Source organism: Alexandromys fortis, unplaced genomic scaffold, assembly GCF_014885135.2.
Source record: "Alexandromys fortis isolate MF-2015 unplaced genomic scaffold, M_Fortis_MF-2015_v1.1 scaffold_29, whole genome shotgun sequence".
Lineage (NCBI taxonomy): Eukaryota > Metazoa > Chordata > Mammalia > Rodentia > Cricetidae > Alexandromys > Alexandromys fortis.
In genome coordinates, this window is record NW_026067891.1 from 1326640 (window position 1) to 1343581 (window position 16942).

The 16942-nt window shown below is 50.7% G+C and overlaps 1 protein-coding gene and 2 pseudogenes across 1 annotated transcript in view; all 3 read left to right on the forward strand.

The window, feature by feature from the left end:
* The first annotated feature begins 6 nt into the window (after window positions 1-6).
* Window positions 7-1598, forward strand: LOC126488008 (60S ribosomal protein L37a-like; annotated as a pseudogene).
* A 3207-nt stretch (window positions 1599-4805) lies between these two features.
* The window catches only part of Ergic1 (endoplasmic reticulum-golgi intermediate compartment 1), a 99837-nt gene continuing 87700 nt past the window's right edge, over window positions 4806-16942 (forward strand). The window contains exon 1 of the mRNA XM_050121060.1: window positions 4806-4962. Coding sequence (XP_049977017.1) covers window positions 4943-4962 — 20 coding nt within the window. The 5' untranslated portion in view covers window positions 4806-4942. The remainder of the gene's footprint in view (window positions 4963-16942) is intronic.
* LOC126498711 (uncharacterized) lies at window positions 14917-15035 on the forward strand (annotated as a pseudogene).

Sequence of the window (16942 nt, forward strand, 5' to 3'; positions counted from 1 at the left end):
GGCTTTGTTTTGTTTGTTTGTGACAGAGTCTCCCTATACAGTCTTGCCTGGCTTGAACTCAATATGTAGATCAAGCTGGCCTTAAACTCAGAGAGATCCACTTGCTCTGTGTCTCTAGAGCTGAGATAAAGGCGTGTCCCACCACACCAGGTCTGAGAGTTCACATCCAGATCCACAAGCAGGAGGCAGAAAAAGTGGGATTGTTTCAAGCCTTTTGAAGTTTCAAAACCTAACCCCAGTGGCACACCTCCTCCAGCAAAGTCACACCTCCTAATTCTTCCCAAATAGTTTCACCAAGGACCAAGTTCAAATATGAACATTTGGGGCTATTTCCACTCAGACTGCCTCATTCCACTCCCTGGTCCCCCAGAGGCACATGGAAATATCATAGCACAACTCTGATATTTAGTCCAACTTCAAGTCCCCAAAGTCGTTCACAGTCTCAACACTGTTTCAAAGCAAATCACATGCTTCCAACATATAGTGATGGAATATACATTACTATTCTGACAAAGGAGGGATGGGATATAGTGAGGAAATGCTGGGCCAAAGCAAGATTAAAACACAGCAGAGCTAAACGCAAACTCTCTAGCTCCATGTCTGCTATCAAAGGGTTTAGATGGCTCCACCTTTCTGGTTTTGTGGTCTGCAACATACTTCTTTCTCTTGGCCCTGGTACCACTCACTGTTGTATGCAGCCCCCCTAGAGTGAAGTCAGAACACAGGTAGGAAGAAGAATGCCCTGTGTTTGGGTGTCTCAAATTCTAAAGTCAAATATAGCAAGCAATCCTGATTTAACATGCTTCCAGGCCCCTAATTGCCTATAAAAAGTTTTTTTTTTTTTTAAATGTATCACAGCATTCTTCGGGCTTGGGTTTTGGTTCCAGCGACCAAGAAGGCAGGGATCATGGGGAAATACGGATCCCACTATGGTCCCTCCCACTAGAAAACCGGTGAAGAAAACTGGAATCAATCAGCATGCCAAATACACCTGCTCCTTCTGTGGCAAGACCAAGATGAAGAATCAAGCCGTCGGCATCTGGCACTGTGGGTCCTCTGTGGAAGCAGTAGTTGGCGAGGGCCTGGACCTACAACACCATTTCCGCAGTCACAGTGAAGTCTGCCACCAGAAGACCAAAGGAACTGAAAGAACAGTAGAAACAGGACCTTTGAGACTTGCCATAAATGGGGTGATCTACATGACAAAAAATTTCATCATGGCTCTCTGAATAACCAACCGCACAAGGAATGAGCAAGCACCTTAGACTGGCTAGAGGCCTTAAATGAAGTGAGAAAAAATAGCCACATTTCCAGAGACCTTTTTTTCCTGAGATCTAATTCCTTCAAGTCCTTGCTGAGTTCAACAAAGGGCTATTGTATTTTAATCTCTCTTCATCCAGATCAGGTTGAACCAACCGCTCCTATGGAACATGAACTAGTGTCTTATTACAGAAAACAAACCCAACCCAAATATTGCTGCCTAAAAGAACGAGCAGTGATGTTTCTGGCAGCGATGGGTAGAAGAGAGCATGCGGGGTCAGGGAAACTTCTCCCTTAAGGACAGTCTTTTGTATGGACTGATTGTTCAGCAATCACCTCCTGAGTGTGTGTTTCTTGATTGCTTAAATACTTGGTATCATAAAGTTTCTAGGGGTCGGGATTTAGGAGCAGTTTAGTTGGGAAATTCTGGCTCAGGGACACCCCTGGCGCTGGAGCTCAAGTGTGGGCCAGGCTGCAGCTTTGAGGCACGACATGGGCTAAGCAGGCTTCCTAGAAGGTGTCCTCATCTGGCTGTGGCAGGAGGCCTCAGGCCTGCGTGCAGTGTGGACTGCTCTAAGGGAATGATGCCTGAGCCTCCTTAGGGACTGGCACTGGGGCTTCCCCCAGAGAAGTGATTCAAGAGAGTCTTGACGAAGACGTGATGCCTCTTGGAGCCTGGCCTCAGGAATCACACCTTCTGCAATATCCTGTCGAGTTACATAAGCCGGACCTATTCACTGTGGAAGGAGACTATCGTCTAAGGGCCCGGGGCTGTTGCCGGATGAAGACCATTGGAGGCTGACCTCCACAAGATACCACAAGATCCATAGTTCCCAAAACTCAACTGTTACTAGTTGCTGCCATGTTGAAAGAGGTCCAGAGCATTCCCACATATTGTGACACAGGTCTGATTTACTTCCTTTAATCCACCTCTCACTGTCTCCTGGGTGGACTGACACATGGGATTGACAACCCACTTTGCTTCCAAACCTCAGAGGTCTCCACAGAGGTTATTGGTGACATGGTCACTCCACTCCCATCCTTTCTGTCCTATGGAAAGACCCTGTGACTGCTCTGCCCTAGACATGTGCCTCTCTACCCACATAGAAACACTGGCTGGATGGTGGGACAGAGTGGTGGCCATTCAAGCTCCTTCAGGAAGCTTCCACCCAATTTGGGGTGTGGGTACTAGCTAGTTAATCCAATCATGAGTTGTGCCAAGTTCTCCCAAGGAAAATCATGGGATGTTAGATAATCATGGACTGGCCTCCTCTCTGTGCAGTATTTGAACAGTCAAGTAATTTAGGCAGGGCAGCAGTATTACCATTAAGTTCCATTGTAAGTGTTCAGCAAGCCAAAATAGTAGATCCAATAAGACAGCCGCTTATTTCTATCTTGTAGAATACCATGGAATTACTGAGTGACAAGAACTGGGTTCTTTCTGTCTTATTGCTTTGTTCTGTAGTTTCTATTTCATGGTCCAACATTCTAGGCAGCTATCTGGATAAAGGGACACAGAGCATGCACCAATTATTCCTTTCTTTCTTTCTTTTTTGTTTTTTCAAAATAGGTTTTTCTGTGCAACAGTCCTGGCTGACCTGAAACTTGCTCTGTAAGTCAGGCTGGCCTCAAACTCAGAGACCCACCTACCTCTGCCTCCAGAGTGCTGGGATTAAAGGTGTGTGTCACTACAGCTCAGCTGCACCCACTCTTCTTAAAGCCATATTACCCCTCCCACACACATTTCAATAACCCAGTCACATAGCTGCAAGGGAAGCTATAACTTGCAAGTTTCTTTGTATCCATCAAAAGTTGAGAGCTTTCTCTCTGGGTAGAAAATATCAACACCAGTCAATCCTATCTTTATTTACTCCCCTGGGCATTTGTTGTCCTTGGTCACGCCAAAGTGCACAACTGAGATGCTTTAGGAGGTCTGGGCTAAGGAGGAGGAAGGTCACTGAGATGCCCAGGTAGTTAGTCTCTGGACCATCTTCTGAAAAGAGAAGACATGAGATCAATGCATACAACAGGCAACTTCTGTCTTGGGGGTTATCTGCCCCCAGAGGTTACTGACTACCCCTTGATTCTTTGTGCTGCTCCCGGGTTCTGGGCCAGGCTGAGATGGTCTCATTTCCCAGAAGCGCACAGGGCACTTGTGGAGTGAATGAATGGCTGGGAGTGGAATATGGGTTGTCAGAAGAAGGAGCTGGAGAACCACGGCTTCCGCATTTCCAACCTTGGCTTTTACTGCCCATTTATCCTTCAGGAAATTAAGCAGCTGTTTCCATCTGGCTTTAACATCAGGAAACTGCCCACAGGTCCTGCTTTTTTAACTTGGGCCCTGCTTTCCTCCCTGAATTGCTGTTGTCTTAGGTCACCACAACTTTGAAGATGGGCATTAGCAACAGAACCCGGGGAAGTTCATTGGTCAGATTTCCCCTACATCAGTGTTTTAGTTTGCTTTTTCTTTGCCGTGGCAAACTCCAAACAAAGCAACTTGGGAGCAGAGGGTTTATTTGGCATACACATGTATACCCCAGTCCTTCCCTAAGGGAAGGCAGGGCAGTAACTGAAGACAGGAACCATGAAGCAGAAACTGAAGCAGGGACCTGGAAGGAAGGCTGTTGCCTCGAGCTCCCGGCTCCCATTCACCTGGCTTTCTTATCCAAGGCTTACCTGTCTAGGAATGGTGCCACCCATAAAGGGTTGGGCCTCCCTACATCAATTAGGAACCAAGAAAACATCACAGACATGCCCACAGGCGGAGGTGATGGATGCAATTCTTCAACTGAGATTCCCTCTTCCCAGATATGTCGAGTTGACAACTAAGATCAGCCAATCACAGCAGGCTTGGAGTTCTGCTCCCTTCTCCTCCGGCCCTGCAAGCTGAGGGAGCTGATCTCTGCCATTTCTAACGGTGCAAACCCAGCCAGAGCCTCTGGATAACCCTGCACAGACTTGACTTCGGTGGGTAGATGCTCAAATACTGCTTGGCACCAACCCCACACGGAAGATGATGAAAGCAGATAGTTAAACCCAATTCTAACAGGTGGAGAAGCTCTCACTAGAAGCCAGGCTGTTCACTAAATCAGGATCCCAACGTTTCCTTTGATACCTAGGAAGACCAGGGTATATGGAGATGGAGAAAAGGGTAGTGGCTGGTCAGGCAAAGGATGCCCAGTGGACTTTCCCAGGAGTATTTTGCACACCCCTCAGTTTTAAGCCCTCACCCACAGCTAGCGCCCCTCAAGGACCCTAACTTGTAGCGTTCTCTCTGATCTTCACAAAGCAATGGCTTTGTTTTACAAATACAAAAACCACTGCTAGAGGCAGAGGGATTTGCCCTGAGGCCCCACAAAGACTAGGAAAGAAGATCTGAAGCCAAAAGGAACCAAAACATGAGTACGGGAGAATTGGGTTTAGGCCCCAACCCACTCCCCAGCCCGCCCCAGCCCGCCGGTCCTTGGGCCCCTTTAACCGGGCGGCGGAAGGGGCGGCCGGGGGAGGCGGCGGCGCCCAATGGGCTGCGCGGAGCGTCACTTCCCGGCGGCGGGAGGCGAGTGGCGAGTGTCGGGCCGGCTGGCGGGGGCGGGGCAGCCAAGGAGGCGTTGGCAGCGGGCTAGGACCCACGCGGCGCTGCGGCCCGCCTGGCCTGCAACGCTCCCACCGGCTCGGCGGCACGATGCCCTTTGACTTCAGGAGGTGAGTGAGGCACAGTCCCCAGGCCCTCTCTGCAGTCGGCGACAATTCCCGCTGCGTGCAAACGCGACCCCGGTGCACGCCTCGGCAGGCCTGGGGGACCGCGGCCTTCTCCTGGGCTTGGAGCCCTATACCCCCCCCTCCCCCGTGCAGCTCGGGCAAGCCCACGCATTCTCTTTGAGCAGCGCGGGGTCTCCAGCTTGCATTCCCCTCCCCCAACCTGGACCCCAGATTTCCTCCCAACTCCCAAATAAAAGCAACTTCATCCTCAAGCTCTCTCCCCCAGCCCTCCCTAATGGACCCCACCTAGGGTGACAGGTGGGGCAGGGCGCCTGGTCTTGCCCCGTTGGATCTCCCGGGTGCAGCCCCATCCAGTCTGGCAGCAGCTGTGAGTAGCTTGGTTCTTCAGAGCCCCAGAATGCCCTGCCCTCCAGATACGGAAAACTGTCCCCCCAGCCCTGGCTGGGAACAGTGTGCGAAGAGGAGGCAGCTGGGGTTCTGGGGCCCTGCAAAAGGGCCAGGCATTCTGCAGGCCCTACAGTATGTGCCTTTGTAGGGTCCTCTGCCTCCTGGAATGCTATTGTACGGGGCCAGGCCTCCTGGAAGCCTGCCTGGGAAGGGCCTCCCCACCAGACATTCCCTTGAGATAAGAAGCACCGAGATACCCCGGGCTGGTGGGATGCTTTGATGGAACGGGATTCTGGCTCTTGCCCCTCCACCCAGCTGTTTTGTATGTTGTAGATGTTGGAAGCAAAGGCTTAGAGTGCAGCCCCTCGCTACTCAGATGGCTGGCCACAGCAGGTGTCCGGGTACGCTCAAAATATATCGGTTTCACCTCTTGCAAACTGGTACTAAAAATAAGGTCCCCACCTGGAAGGACCGGGATTATGGGGCACCCCTTACCCAGTCTGCAGGCTGGAACTCAGAAATAGGACATCCACGAATGAACGAGTGTTCTCCAGAGCTAGAAAACGGTTATTCCTCCATCTGTCACAGTATCCCTCCTCCCCTCTTACTGGTGTGCATGAAGACAGAACAGAGTGACAGTCAGCCTAGAAAATGCCCAAGTTTGCTGTCACACCATAGTACATGGACAACCTGGGATCTAGGTCTTGAGAGGACATTGACCTCAGACTGCTTGTCTAGCTGACGTGGTTTTTAGCCCATCCTGGGCACTGGTACCATCTGGCAAACCAGTTTCCTGCTCCTTTGAGGCAGCCCTGGGGTTACCTGGGCTCAGAAAAATGCTTCCAGACACGTCAGCTTTGGGTTTGGAGAGCCCTGCTGCAGCATTCAGGAGCAGTCCCAATACCATAGTGTGTCCCTTTAGAAAGAAGGGCATGGGACGGACACACCCAGGTCCCCCAAACCTCCCTTCAAGAGCTGACTCTAAAGGTTCCCAACCCTCCTCTGTCTCCACATAGTTCATTACATTCTAGGGATTTTGAGTTTGGTGACGAAATCCCGGCCCTTGTCTCTTGATTCTTTTCAACTTTCTCAACCCCTGCCTGTGTGCTAGAAGGGCAGACCTGGGTTCCAGTTGGAAGTTTGGGGGAAAGGTGAGATGAAAAAGCAAACAAACAAACAAAAAACCTGGAGCCAGCTACCTCTTGCTCTTGTCTTGGCTGCTTTGCCTGTCTCCAGCCAGGTGACATTAAAGCATTGATGTTTAAAGAGTACACAGCCCAGCTCTGAGCTTCTACTGCCCTGGGGATTTCTGGACATGCCACCATTGTCATGGAGTCCCCACCAATGTGGACTTAAAGTTCTTGCTTGCTTGGGTTGCCCACAGTATGAACACCTCGTGCAGGGCAAGCCGTGTGCCCAGCAAATGTGCCCTCTTCACATTTTGACACAACAGTGCTCCAGGACTCGCTCTGAGGAAGGCTCCCCATTCTACAGACCTCGCCACCTCTAGGGCCATCATCGGTTTGCTGAGTGTCATCCCTGTGTTTAGCCCCCTGCCACTTGTCCTACCATTGGGAGATGGGTGACACATGGCACAGCCTTTGTAGCACTCCCAGAAGAGAGAGAGAGTGAGTGAGTGTGTATGTGATATAGGCTCCAGGAGCACCCGCTGTACAAGCAACTTGACATCCATCCCCTTTTAAGACAGGGTTTCTCTGTGTTATAGCCCTTGCTGTCCTGGAATTAGCATTTGTAGACCAGACTGGCCTCGAACTCACAGTGATCCTCCCACCTCTGCCTCCTTGGTGCTGGGATTAAATGAATCTTCCTTTTAAAGCACAGGGAGACTCCTCTGGCAGAAGTGTTTCGCACGTATACAGATAAAGCTGGAACTGGAGTTTGGGCTGTTAGCTGAAGCTTTAGCTCTGGGACACTACAGGAATCTTGGAGGCCCACCACCTGGTCAGATCTTTTCGTAGCAGAGAACCCAGAGGGCCATGGAGTGGTTAGAATACAGCCTTCACTTGCCAGTTCAAAACCAAGGGGAAACCAGCGCCTTAGCTCGGGTGTGTTTTCCTGTCCACGAAATGGGTATGGTCAGCATCCATACATGAGTGTGGGTGTGGGGCACAGCACGCACCAGGAAGTTCTGGCTTCTGCCTGCCATTATGATCGTGCCCTTTCCCTGGAGCACCTGTTCTCTCCCATCACTCTGGAGTTAGTGAATTAGTATGCAGTATCCCCTTCAGCAGGATCCTATCTCCTGAGGGCAAGGATGGATGTCCAGTTTACACATGATGGTGTCTGCAGCGTCTAGAATGGTGCCCGGCTGGAGATGCCCCTGGGCATGACCCACCTCCAGTTTGTCTAGAGTGCAGTAGGTAATAGTGTGATGTGGATGCCAGCTGCTGGTGGAGCATCCTGCATCCTTGTTTCCTGTCTTTGGTGCTTAGGGTGGAATCCAGGGCCTTGTGTACGCTAAGCAAGCTCTCCACCACTGAACGGTATCCCAAGGCCCTCTCTCTTCATCCTTGAATGGGCCCTTTTGTGAGTTTTAGGGGTTAAGGGAGGAGGCTGAAGGCAGTGGGGAGGGACTGTGGGCATTAAATGATTACTGTGTTTGCTTTGCTCCTGTTAAGCTTTTTACTGATACTGATCATTGAACTCACAGAACTGGCTTTGTGACCTAGGTCCGTGGGTGTTGTCGCTAGTTCCGGCTGGCTAGTGGCACTTGCTGCTTGCCTCTCCAGAGCTCCTCTTTCAGGGAAGAGATGCCATGGGCAGCTCTCACACGGTGGCCAGGTTGAAACTCCATGATCTAAGGGTGCTGCTCCCATCCCATGGTTATCTATGCGCTCACTTCTGGAGGGGTGGACGTGTGTTCTGCCTCACTTGCGGGGCAAGAGAGATGTCCTGCAGTGCAGAGCCCAGATATCGGATTCTGATTCGTGGGGTCCGGTATAGAACAAAAGTTCAGCTCTATTGAGAAAGGACAGGGAGTTTCAGGATGGGGACCCCTCTGAACCTTGTGACCCTGTGTGACAACGCAAGTCATTTGCCTGTGGTGACTTGGTTTGGCCTCCATCACAGCTTACTCTGGCTTTCCAAAGGTCTCCCTTAGGGCACTCTTGAGTGGACCTTGCAACGTTTTTCTTTGATCCCCTGCCCCTCTTTCTTGTTTACAGTGCTGGGAGTGGACGCCAGGGCCTTGCACGTGCTAGGCAAGTGTTCCACCACTGAGCCACACCCCCAGCATGGCCCTCTTGAAGTTGGCTTGAGTTTTTCAGCATCCCACTTTCAGCCCCCAAATGAGTGCCGTTGATCTGAGAATCAAGCCTGCTTTCCTTGGTACCTGACATGGCTTTCCCAGCGGGCCCCCGCACAAAACTGAAGTCCCTTACTCCCTTACTCCCTAACAGGCTAAGCCCAGCCACCCCTGATGCTCTGAGGAAAGAGTTAACTACCAACCTAGGAAGCAATAAGAATGCCTCCGTGTCTGCCCCCACATCCCAGAAAGAACTAGAGACTAGCAGGAACACATACTTCCCAGCACGTTTATAATGGAAATTCAGACTAGAGGTAGAATGGCCTGCAAAAGCCAGGCGTTCGAGTTTGTTGAGCGTGTACTAGTGTCGAGCACTGTTGGAGTCCCACGGGCATGACTCAGTGAAAATCCTGCCCAACACACATAGGCAAGGCAGGTCCTGAAGACTTTCCCGGTCATCCCATCACAGTGAGCCCGCCGAGAGCCGAGGTCCTGAACAGATTACAGAAGCTGCCCCCACACAACTGTGTGTGTCTGGAGCTCCTGTGTCCTGTGGGCTGGAAGTGTGTTCTTTCCTGGTCCCTGAATTCAGAGAGAAGCAAATCCTCCTCTGATTGGCTGCGTCTCCTTCCTCCTCACGAACCCCGACCCAGCAGCGCCCATCTTGAGACACTCATATCCTCCCCTTTCTTCCCCCTTTCCTCTTGCACTCTTTCCAACACCCGATTCCAGAAGCTTCTATAATCAATCTTGCTAAAGTCCCCACACTGTTGACATCTGGAAATGTTGGGCTAGTAGCTATCTATGTTCACATGCTCGCCTGGAAAAGTCTCTCCACCCAGGCCATCTGTGAGGAAGGCGTTCTGACTAAGGCTTGCCCTGCACCTCTAAATCAGTAAGCCAGGACCCTGGTTAACCATGGGCATTGCTTGAAATCAGAACAGAGCCAGCTGTGCGTCTGTGCAAACAGGAGCTAAGAAGGATTGCTCAAAGTTAGAAGAGCCACGGGTAAGGGGGCTAGAGCCCTCAGGGGAGCAGGGATTGGTGGAGCCCTGGGGGCCAACACTGGGGAGAAGAGTTCTGGTCCTACTACATGACCTAAATAGTCTGTTTTTCTATTTCTACAGTGGCCAATAAAGAGAGTCAGTTTCAGAGTAGGTCTCCCCAGCCCCCACCACCCCGCTGGACATGAAACACAGGGCTAGCTGATGTTCTTCCACTGAGCCATTCTGCCTCCCCTTTTATTTTGAGATAGGACCTGTTAAGTTACCCACACTGACCTGGAATTTGAGATCCTCCTGCCTCAGCTCCTCAGGTAGTGGTTTGCAGATGTGTGTCACCTGTCCTTTCTGTTATGCTCTCCAAAGACCAACAGCATCACGGGAAGCTTGGGGGGGGGGGGTGGTACACAGGATCTCTGTGCCAACCCGACTCTGAGCCTGTGCTTTGACGAGTCCTTTGGTGATTAGAGCCACGTTGAGGTCTACAGACAGCCCTCCCCCGCCCCCACGCCACTGACTGGACCCCACAGTTCTTCCAGCCTGTGCTCTCCCTCTAACACTTGGCCACCATACGAAAGCCTCCGTGAAATCCTGCGTGGAATTAAGCAGGGTCCTGGTTCAGCCTTGTTTGTGCCAGACGTCTAGTCTAAGGAGCCCGTTGTTGAGTGCCTGGCACTGCTTCTCAGAATATAGTTTGGGCAGCACAGCCCTAATTGATCCTTTAAGGAGGGGGTAATTAGCCTAATCATCTGTTGTCGACTTGTGCTTGTAGGTCTATTAACCTAATTGCATTGGTTATATATGTGGGGAAAGTACAGGAGAGGCAGCCCTCCGGCACGCCTGTGTATCCGTTCTGAAAAATTCATGGCCCCTGGCGAAAGCAGGAGAGAGCAGGGTCATGGAAGCAGATCTACAAAAGGCACCTTGCCCGCAGAACCTCAGTATCACAGCCATGGAGATGGGCCACCAGAAATTCTGGGTCTCAAAGAGGGTGTCTCAAGGAGCCCCTAGCACTAGGCTCCTTCTGATGGCACAAACTCCCTGTCCAGGAACACCAGCCACCCTCCAGGAACCTGCCTGAAGCACGGCTGGACAGGAAGCAAGGACTGACTGCAATGGACCCAATGTGCTGTGTTCTTCATCCAGATAGTGGGAACCCTGCCCAAGATGAGAGACCTGGCAGTGGCTAAACTTAATCATTAAGTGAACTCAGCAGGCCTGGTGTGTATGTGTGCATAATAATGTGTTTCTATTTGGAATGCCACATAACCCGATTTTAACAATGCACAAAGGACCTTAATATCCAGCTCTCAGAGAACAGACAAGTGGTCAGAGGGGACCGGAGGAGTCCACCATCAGCCCTGAGAACTGAAAACTGAAACCAGCTGCATCTGGCTACCACACCTGGCAGCTGTGTCTGCTGCTGGCATCCCAGCAGCTCCTGCAGCCTCCCATCTTGCTCCCATTTGAGGCTGGGTCTTCACTTTTTTTGGGGGGAAGGGGAAGAGGATATAATGCTGATGCTTCTTTGGCACTGAGCCAGGCCCATCACTGACAGCCGTGCTGGTCCGGTAAGACGGATGCAGCCACAAGTACTTTATTGCCAGTGTTTTATTCATTTTTACTTACCACACAATAAAATTGACTTTTTTTTTTTTTGGTGTCCTTATAATGAAATTTGAGGCCTGCTTATGAAGTCATGACCACCAGCTGGATACAGAGCAGGCCCCAGCACTCTCGCAGACCCCCAGGCTGTCACTTTATTGTCATTGGTATTAATTTGAGTTTCGAAGTGCAGGAAAGAATACTCCTGAGAAACTCGACTTCACAGTACAGCACTATTAGCTGTGGGCTCCGTGTCTGCAGCAGGTCTATAGAAGATCCTCATCTTGAGTAACTGAAACTGACCACTGGGCAGCTCTTCCTCCCTCCATCCCTTCCCTAGTCCCTGGCAGCTACCACTCTCTGCTTTCTCTGGCTTGCCTATTTTTGAGAGTTCATAGAGAGGCGCCCTTCTATATTTGTCCGGCAGCTGAGTTTCGTCACTTACCATTGTCCTCTACGTTCATCTGCCTCATCACAAATGACAGGTATCCTCCTTTTTAAGGCTGTGTAGTATTGCGCCGTGTACTCAGACACCTCTCTATCCGCTCATCTTTGGATGGATGTTGAGGTTGTTCCCACAGCCTGGCTGTTGCGCTTAATCCTCAGTGAATAGGGCTGCGCAGACATCTCTTTGATTTCAATTTGTGGAGAGCGATAAATGCCAAGTAATGGGATTGCTGGGTAGGTGGTTCTGATAACAGTAATACCATTTTACAGTCTCAGCAACTTCCTGAATCCCAGGCTCCACGCCCTCACCAGCACTTAGTGTCTTTTGTTTTTGGATAATGTCATGTAAGATGTGCAGTGAGCCTTCAGGTGGCCGTGTCCCTGGTGACTGGTCATGTGGGGTGTCTTTTCATACCTGCTGGCCACTTGTTTGCCTTGTAACGTCTGTCTACTTGGACCTTTGACTTGGGGTGGCATATGCCTCAGCTGTTGAGTTGAAGGATTTTCTGTATGTTTTGGCTATTATTTCCTTCCCACCTTCGCCCCCGTCAGATCTTTGGTTTGAGAATATTTTCTCCCATCTAGGTTCCTTTTCCTCTCCAGGAACTACTTCCTCTACTGATCCCATTTTAGAATAGGAATTCGGGACCCAGGGCTGGGAAGTAACTAGCCAGGCACACAGCCGCTGAGTTGTGTGTGCAAGACTGGAATTCTAGAGGCTGGCACCTCACTGCAAGGACATCCTTCATCTCAGACACCTGAGCTTATTGATTTTCATCAATCCTGGCAAGGACTTGTCTCCCCTCACCTTCCCACCAGAAGCCACTAGTGCACAGGAGTTAGTCAGAATGTCCCCTGAGAGCTTTTGGAGTCTCAGTGTTTCTTGGCCCTCTTTGATGCTTTGCTGGATCCCAGAGTCCATTCATGGTAGACAGTGTCTCCAGATCTTCCAGGAGTGTGACACATAGTTTGGACCAGGATCCTCTTCTCCATTGCAAATGCCCCAGAGGTTAACTGAGCACTGGCTCCCTGAGCTGCCCCAGGACCAGCCCTCCCCATGTGGCGAACCTCTCATGATCACTGTCTCTTCTCACCGCTGGGGACCCTGAACAAGGTACATCTTTTAGTTTGCCTTATTTGTATATTGGGGTTCTCCTTCATTGCAGGGATTTCGAGGAACACCGGCCCTGCAGCTTTTTAACCTCTATATAGTTATTGGAACTGGTAAACCACAATGGTGGGGCACATGGTGTGTGACCATAGGGAGGAAGGGTCCTAGCTCTGCAGGGCCAATGGTGCCCACTTGAGAACTCCCGGGACAGGTGGAATCTGGGCTGCCCTTTTCAGTAACCATCGTAAAGTCCTGAGAGGACACGTCTGTTACACTGAGATATCCAGAGAGCTGATTGTGGCTAGCTGGAGGGTGTGGTGTCCAGCAAGAAAAGTGGCCTCGGTGTGTCTCTGTGGCCTTCGGATCCCCTTGTCTTTTAAGAGCTTAACATTAGGTACAAATGATTGGCAATGGACTCCAGTTTTGTTTCTGTTAGCCATCATGATGGGCCAAACAAAGCAATGCACAGTCCTGTGTCACACACCCTGGCTGGCCAGTGTGACCAACGTGTGCTCACTGGATGGACAGGACTTGGAGCAGAGCCCCTGGGACTCTTGGCCTGTGGCCAGAGGGACAAGTCAGAGTTCTGTTCCCCTGGGCTGGCCAGGCTAAGGGCTTGTGCTAACACTTGAACTCTTCTCTGAGCCGCATTGGAGGGCATTTCCAGAGTTGGCCAGCTCTCTCCTGAGGAGTGTACCCTTCCTCCACTGCGAATACCAGCGGCTCCTGGGCATCACCCTCAGGCCTCCCTGGGGCTGTGTTGCTCTGGCACCAAGTGTACCTAGCAGGCAGCTTGCATCTAGGGCTAAGCCAAAGGCTTGCCATGGATCTCCTTGGTTCCCAGCCGGGGAGGAGCTGTATCCCTGCTGGCTTGAGAAAGGACAGCACTTGACGATGATGCCACAGTGGCAGGTGACGCAGCCGAGATTTTCATGCACGTCTATGACGTAAGAGCTCTTTCTCAACAGCATCATATTCTGGAGGGTGCGTTGTTATCACTTTATTTTCTTAGGGGCATCCCACAGAAACCCCAATGTTGGTTGTTATCTACTTAGTTGTGTTTATGGTTTGTTGCCATGGAAGCTGGGGGGTGGTGGTAGTGGTAGGCCAGTGGCGAAGCCTGGGTGACTGTTTCCTATCACTGTGGGCATCTTTGGGCAGGAAGTTACCATTGAGCCTGTGCTGAGGAGCAGTAGAGAGGGTGCAGGACTTCCTGTGTGGACCTGCAGAGCGCCTTCCAGAGGCTGGAACACTCAGGTGTATGTGGGGGGTGTTGTTCACTGGTCACTCGGGCGTGCTGTGTGCTGGGCGTTCTGGGAGCTAGGGTGCAGACAAGCCCCTGTCCTTGACCCCTTGGTTTTGGTTTTAGTTCTGCCATTTTTACTTCTCATTTTTAAAAGCTAAGTGAACTTTCAATGTTGGAGTAACTCTAGGTTTTTGAGAAGTTGTAGATAAGGCAGAGCTGCCCATTGTCCCAGCTGTGCACTCTGCCCGTTGTCACATAGCGTCATCCCAGCTCAGGAAGTGACGCTGGCATGTGCTTGCTAGAGCCAAACTGGTTCCATCAGCGTTCAACCTCCCGCGCAGGCGCCCATGTGTTCTTATGCTGCAACTTCAGTCTCTGCTGGCTGGGGCCTTTGCACAGGCCTTGTATGGCTGTCATGACCATGGCTGTCTTAAGGGCTCTCCAGGGCTTAAGGTACCTGATTGGTCTAATAAAAAGCTAAGTAGCCAATAGCCAGGTAGGAAAGGGAAGGGATAGGTGGGGCTGCCAGGCAGAGAGAGTAAATAGGAGAAATCTAGGCTTGAGAGAGAAATAATAGCAAGAGGAAGAGGAGAGACTGAGGGACCTGCCTGGAGCCAGAAGCCAGGCATCCTTCAGCCGGCCAGACACAGAGACAGCAAGACAGCAAGAAAAGGTTAAAAACTTCTGAGGCAAAAGCCAGATAAAGAGAAACAGGATAATTTAAGTTAAAAGAGCTAGCCAGAAATGTGCTTAAGCTAGGCGGAGCATTAAAAACCATTAAGAAGTCTCTGTGTCATAATTTGGGAGCTGGTTGGTGGCCCAAAGAAAGAGCCTAGTACATTTTGGCACCCCATGTTGGGCGCCAGATGAAAGTTTAAATATCAATACCACCCTGGATGCACCTAATCTCATCCGATCTCAGAAGCTAAGCAGGGTCAAGCCTGGTTAGTACTTGGATGGGAGACCTCCTCGGAATACTGGGTGCTATAGGCTTTGCCAAATGAAGTGTTTATTTAATTATTCTTTATTAATAAAAACTCAGGAGTCAGGTATCAGGGTCAGAACCCGAATGATCAGACAAACAGATGATAAGCAACCAGTGACCTCCTCTCTCTTGCTCCTTGCTCCAAAAGGGTCCCAGACCCTCTCTAAGCCCTCCCTACTACTTCTGGTGTCTCTACCCGTCCTCAGTCCTCCAAAACCTCTATTGTTAATTTTGGTCAGCTAGTAGCTAGCTCTGCCCTCTGTTTCAAAACAAATTTTACTGACACTCTCGAGGGTGTCAGAATGCAATCGGAATATCATACAACATCCCCATCCATACCCCTGTCTGTACCCCCACCTGTACTTCCTCAGCTCTTGAAGGGGCCACCACCTTGTAGCATCACCGTATGGGGACCTGGCTTCCTTTACGTGTCTCTTTGGAAGCAAGTTGCCTCTATGTCTAATCCATGGCCACAACAAGGAATAGCTATGACCTTGTGTAGCAAAAGCCTGCGTGCAATGTGCTATTATTATCGACCTGGGGTATTTATCTGGCCTCTCCCAAGTGTGTGTATGGCATTCTCTGCTTTGATTGGCTGACTTTCACCTTCCTAACTCCCGCCCGACCCTGACTCTGGTAACCACTCTTCTCTCTGTATGTCAGGTTCTCCTCCCCTCCCCAGCCCACATAGCAGAATGTCCTCCAGGTCCATTCAGGCACAAGGCAGTATCTCCTCTTTTTAAGGCTGAATAATAATATCCCATTAGTCCCAAGAGCCTCGTTTTCTATATCTCTCCATCGGGTGGCAGCTGCCCCAAGTTCTGGCTGTAATGACTAGGCTGCAGTGGGGGTGCAGGTAGCCCTTAGGGGTTTCATTTCTTTGGGGTTTACATCTAGAGGAGAGATTGCTGGGTCTAGGGTTGTTCTGTGTTTGATCCCTATTTTTCACGATGGCTCCACCAGTCTATATCCCCCAGCTGTGTGCATGCATTGTCTTTCTTCCACGCTCCGCCTCCCCTCCCACTTGTTACCTTTTGGGTTCAGCGGCAGCCTGAGACGGTACCAGAGAGTTTTGATTTGCATCTCCTTGACAGTTAATTGATGCCAAACACCTTTTCGTTATATGCTTGGCCGCCTTGCTCGGTTAATTGTGGTGGCTCACTTACAGTTCAGAGGTTTAGTCCATTATTATCATGTGGGATGTGATGGCGTGCAGGCAGATGTGGATGCTGTCCTGAGCTTGTTCTGTATCAGGATTGTGTGGTTCACCTCTCCGTTGGTGTGATGCCTCCCATCAGCTGCCAGGGCCAGGCCAGCCTCCCAGGCCAGGTGTGAAGCCCCAGGTGTGAAGCCCCCTTCCTCCTGTCCATCAGTTCTCACTTGCAGTTTCAGCTGGCTGAGACTTTCTTAAGGATGTTTATGTCATCGGCATTCATCTGCTCTCCTGTCGTCCCTTTGGCTTAGGTATTAGGGTGACATCAGCCTCGTAAAAGGTGTTAGGAAGGGCTCCTCCCAGCCTTCCTTTCTGGAAGAGTTCAAGTGTTAGCACTGATGATTTTTGCAGAGGCCGTAGACTTCAGCTGCGAAGTTGTCTGTCTCTGTGGGCTTTTTCTCCATTGGGGGGGGGTTAATTTGTTTGTTATTTATTTTCATTGGATTTCATTATCTTTTTTGCCCTGGATTCTTACAGGTCCTTACTGTAGCCAGGGTAGTGGGATTGTCTGAGCTTATTCTTGAGGATTAGAAGGTAATGCTAAGCTCCAAGTAGGGCATCATCTCCCCACCTCAAGTACCTCCTCCTCCAGGAAGCCCACCCCCCATTCTTTGGGGGAGGGCTGTGTTCCTTCCTTAACACTCTACAGCCTTGACAATAGTGGCCTCCCATCTCCTCAGCTCTGTGACATGTGCCACATCC